The 5,152-nt window shown below is 57.2% G+C and overlaps 1 protein-coding gene across 1 annotated transcript in view; it reads right to left on the reverse strand.

The window, feature by feature from the left end:
- Positions 1-4,674, reverse strand: part of LOC132206673 (IgGFc-binding protein-like) — a 23,991-nt gene extending 19,317 nt beyond the window's left edge. Inside the window, exons 1-2 of the mRNA XM_059641270.1 lie at positions 4,287-4,674; positions 3,425-3,739 (exon numbers count right to left, since the gene is read on the reverse strand). Of these exons, the coding sequence (XP_059497253.1) occupies positions 3,425-3,739; positions 4,287-4,674 (703 nt within the window). The remainder of the gene's footprint in view (positions 1-3,424; positions 3,740-4,286) is intronic.
- Between the last annotated feature and the right edge of the window lie 478 nt (positions 4,675-5,152).

Consider the following 5,152-nt stretch of genomic DNA (forward strand, 5'->3'; position numbering starts at 1 on the left):
GGCCACACCAATAGATAGGGTGGGAAGGAAGGAGGATGTCACGCTTGTCTTTATTGGTGGGGAATTGAGTACAGGGTCGGGACGCCATGTTGCAGCTTTATATGGCTTTGGTGAGACCACACTTGGAGAATAGCATTCAGCTCTGGTCACCACGTGACAGGAAGGATGTGGAGGCTTTAGAGAGGGTGCAGAAGGGGTTTACCAGGACGCTGCCTGGATTAGAGGGAATGAACGATAAGGAGAGGCTAGAAAAACTCAGGATGTTTTCTCTGGAGCAGCGGAAGCTGAGGAGGGATATGATAGAAGTCTATACAAACTATGAGATGCAGAGATAGAGTTGACGTCGGAATCTTTACCCAGAGTTGAAATGTCGAAAACTAGGGGTCACGCGTTTGCAGTGAGAGGGGGGGAAGGTTGAAAGGCGATGTGAGGGGCAAGTTTTTTTACCAGAGAGAGGTAGCAGCCTGCAATGTGCTGCCAGGGGTGGGGCGGTGGGGGCAGATACGATAGGGGTATTTCAGGGGCTTTTAGAGAAGCACATGGATATGCAAGGAATGGAGGGACTTGGACCAAGGGCAGGCAGACGGATTAGTTTAATTTGGTGTCAAGTTCGGCACAGCTTTGTGGACCGAATGTCTCGTTCCTATTCCGTGCTGTTCTATGTTCATGAGGGGAGATGATGGCCAGTGACACTGCACTGTTAATGCAGAGAGCCAGGATATGACCCGGACACCCAGGTTGGAATCCCACCGCAGGAGATGGTGGAATTTCTATCGGATAAGAATCTGGAATTCAGAGGCTAATGATGACTGTGGAACAGTTGCATCTGATTCATTATGGCCCTTTAGGGAGGGAAATCTGCTGTCCTTACCCGGTCTGGCCTACATGCATCCTGCATGGGGGTGGGGGAGGGGCAATGGCCGAGCGGTATCAACACTGAACTGTTAATCCAGGACCCCAGCTAACATTCTGGAACAAATCCTGTGAGAAAGGTGTTCGGTACGCTCGCCTTTATTGGTCAGTGCATTGAGTATAGGGAGTTGGGAGGGTCATGTTGGGGCTGTACAGGACATTGGTTAGGGCCACTTTTGGAATACTGTGTTCAATCCCGGTCTCCCTGCTACAGGAAGGATGTTGTGAAACTTGAAAGGGCTCAGAAAAGATTTACAGGGATGTTGCCAGGGTTGGAGGGTTTGAGGTACAGGGAGGGGTTGAATGGCCTGGGGCTATTTTCCCTGGAGTGTCGGGGCTGAGGGGTGACCTTATAGAGGTTTATAAAACCATGAGGGGCATGGATAGGGTGAATAGACAAGGTCTTTATCCCCAGGGTGGGGGGGCCCAAAACTAGAGGGGCACAGGTTTAAGGTGAGAAGGGAAAGATTTAAAAGGGACCTGAGGGGTAACTTTTTCACACAGAGGGTGGTGCGTGTATGGAATGAGCTGCCAGAGGAAGTGGTGGGGGCTGGTACAGTTACAGCATTTAAAAGGCACCTGGATGGGGACATGGATAGGAAGGGGTTAGAGGGATATGGGCTGAATGCTGGGAAATGGGACTGGGTTAATTTAGGATATCTGGGTCAGAACTGATGAGTTGGGCTGAAGGGTCTGTTTCCTGTACTGTGCTGTACAACTCTGTGACTATCTCACTGGGGTTTGACAGGGTCGATGCTGAGGGAGTGTTTCCCCTCGAGGGAGAGCCTAGGGCCGGAAGGTATAGTCTCAGAGCAAAGGGGGTCCAATTTCAGGCTGAGACAGGGAGGAGCGTCTTTGGAACACATTGCCCCAGAGAGCTGTGGGGGCAGAGTCCCTGTGTATATCTAAGGCTGAGATTGAGATATTCTGGATCAGTCGGGAATCGGGGGGAAAGGTCGGGGAAGAGAGCGTGAGGAATGGTGGCTAGGACATGATCCAATTGAATGGGTGAGCAGGCTTGAGGGGCTGAATGGCATACTCCTGTTCCTCGTAATGGCTCCGATGGCATCTGTTCCCACTGCCCGATCAAGAAGAGGGCGTGAAAGGCTCACAAATACTCCTCATCTCTGTTCGTGAGACAGAGCTCGTGGGGCAGGGGGGTGACAGGGGGAGATGGTGATGGGGGGGGGTGGTGATGGGGGGGGAGATGGTGATTGGGGGGGAGATGGTGATGGGGGGAGATGGTGATGTGGGGGGAGATGGTGATGGGGGGGGATGGTGATGGGGGGGAGATGGTGAGGGGGGGGGGAGATGGTGATGGGGGGGATGGTGATGGGGGGGGCTGGTGATGGGGGGGAGATGGTGATGGGGGGGAGATGGTGATGGGGGGGGATGGTGATGGGGGGGAATGGTGATGGGGGGGAGATGGTGATGGGGGGGGATGGTGATGGGGGGGAGATGGTGATGGGGGGGAGATGGTGATGGGGGGGAGATGGTGATGGGGGGGAGATGGTGAGGGGGGGAGATGGTGATGGGGGGGAGATGGTGATGGGGGGAGATGGTGATGGGGGGAGATGGTGAGGGGGGGGGAGATGGTGATGGGGGGGATGGTGATGGGGGGGGATGGTGATGGGGGGGAGATGGTGATGGGGGGGAGATGGTGATTGGGGGGGAGATGGTGATGGGGGGGGAGATGGTGATGGGGGGAGATGGTGATGGGGGGAGATGGTGAGGGGGGGGAGATGGTGATGGGGGGGATGGTGATGGGGGGGGATGGTGATGGGGGGGAGATGGTGATGGGGGGATGGTGATGGGGGGGAGATGGTGATGGGGGGGGATGGTGATGGGGGGGAGATGGTGATGGGGGGGAGATGGTGATGGGGGGAGATGGTGATGGGGGGGAGATGGTGATGGGGGGGGGGAGATGGTGATGGGGGGAGATGGTGATGGGGGGGAGATGGTGATGGGGGGGAGATGGTGATGGGGGGGATGGTGATGGGGGGGAGATGGTGATGGGGGGGAGATGGTGATGGGGGGAGATGGTGATGGGGGGGAGATGGTGATGGGGGGGAGATGGTGATGGGGGGGATGGTGATGGGGGGGAGATGGTGATGGGGGGGAGATGGTGATGGGGGGGGATGGTGATGGGGGGGAGATGGTGATGGGGGGGAGATGGTGAGGGGGGGAGATGGTGATGGGGGGAGATGGTGATGGGGGGGAGATGGTGAGGGGGGGAGATGGTGAGGGTAGAGATGGTGATGGGGGGGGAGATGGTGATGGGGGGGAGATGGTGATGGGGGGAGATGGTGATGTGGGGGAGATGGTGATGGGGGGAGATGGTGATGGGGGGGAGATGGTGATGGGGGGGAGATGGTGATGGGGGGGGATGGTGATGGGGGGGAGATGGTGATGGGGGGAGATGGTGATGGGGGGGGATGGTGAGGGGGGGGATGGTGATGGGGGGGATGGTGATGGGGGGGGAGGTGGTGGGTGAGTGACGATGTTTGCTCACACAGGTTACTCACCGTGATTTTGCCGTTGCCCTGTCTGCCGGCAGTGACAGTGTGACCATGGACATTTACGGTGACCATCTGGACAACAGACACCCAGTTAGTTCCGTGATTCTCATTCTTGGTTTGGATCTCAAAGGCTGGCATCGAGCTGTCATTACCACAGCGCGTGGCGAGGGTATAGGAGCAGGTTCCCTGGAAGTCAAACGTCATCCCATCGAAAGTCCGATAGTGTGGGTCCCCAAACACCCAGCAAAGGCTGCCATTCTGCTGTGTGCAGGGCTCCTGGCCCCCACACTGTGAGCGGTAACATTGATCTGCAGGGACAGCACGGGGTTAGATACAGAGTAAAGCTCCCTCTACACTGTCCCCCATCAAACACTCCCAGGGACAGGGACAGCACGGGGTTAGATACAGAGTAAAGCTCCCTCTACACTGTCCCCCATCAAACACTCCCAGGGACAGGGACAGCATGGGGTTAGATACACCGTAAAGCTCCCTCTACACTGTCTCCCCATCAAACACTCCCAGGGACAGGGACAGCACGGGGTTAGATACAAAGTAAGGCTCTTTCTACAGTGTCCCCCCATCAAACACTCCCAGGGACAGGGACAGCATGGGGTTAGATACACAGTAAAGCTCCCTCTACACTGTCCCCCATTAAACACTCCCAAGGACAGGGACTGAGGGTTGGATACAGGGTAAAGCTCCCTCTACACTGTCCCCCATCAAACTCTCCCAGGGACAGGGACTGAGGGTTAGATACACAGTAAAGCTTCCTCTACACTCTCCCCCATCGAACACTCCCAGGGACAGGGACTGAGGGTTGAATACAGGGTAAAGCTCCCTCTATGCCGCTCTCACCGTGTGCCCCTTGCTGGCCTTCGGCATTGGCCTGGCTCCCGTAAGCGTTCATGTTGGCCACCCCAAACTTGTAGACGGCGATGCCCTGTCCCGGGGCCGTGCGGACCTCGTGCTTCCCATGGTCCAAGCCCAGCGCGATCTCCACCCAGGAGTATTCCGAGCCGGGGATGGCTTTCCACGTGGCGCCGTGCAGGCCCGCCTTCTCATCCAGCAGGACGTGGCCTGTCTCGTTGCTCCTGCTCACCACGGTCAGGAAGTTCAGGAAGCCCGGGAGGCCCTGGGAGACGTAGGAGTTGGCCAACTGATCGCTGGGGGCCAAGGCGATCAGGAAGGGGTCATAGCCGCTTTGGCGCCTCCGCTTGCAGCCTGGGGAGAAATAGACCGCCATGATGGGATGGTCGGCCTGCACCGCCATTGGCCTGCCTCTGGAGATCTTGACCCAGTCCGCCTGGCCCTCTTTCAGTTTCAAGTAGCGCCTCCCTGTGCTGAATGTCACTGTTGTTGGCTGGGAGGCCATGATGTAGAGTTGGTCGTACTTCCTCTGTATGGAACTGGGCACCACGATGTAGTGCATACCCCAGCTCTCGATTGGCGGTAGGTGCTCATAGACATGGTTACACTTGAACCTGACCATGCTGCAGCTATGCCCTGAGACCAAGGCAAAGGGGGCCTCCCCCTCCACCCTGGTGCCCGTCAGGTCGTTTCTGCTCTGGAAGAGGGCGCTCTGGTACGGTGCCAGCGAGAGAGTGACCCTGGAGCCCCGGGCATGGAATTTCCCTTCGAAATGGACAAATTGACTCAGCCGCACCGTCACCTGGTTGGCTTTGCCGGCATTGACCACGGCGAACTCCTTGAGCATGTTCCTC

This window comes from Stegostoma tigrinum, chromosome 41 (genome assembly GCF_030684315.1).
Source record: "Stegostoma tigrinum isolate sSteTig4 chromosome 41, sSteTig4.hap1, whole genome shotgun sequence".
Taxonomy (NCBI): domain Eukaryota; kingdom Metazoa; phylum Chordata; class Chondrichthyes; order Orectolobiformes; family Stegostomatidae; genus Stegostoma; species Stegostoma tigrinum.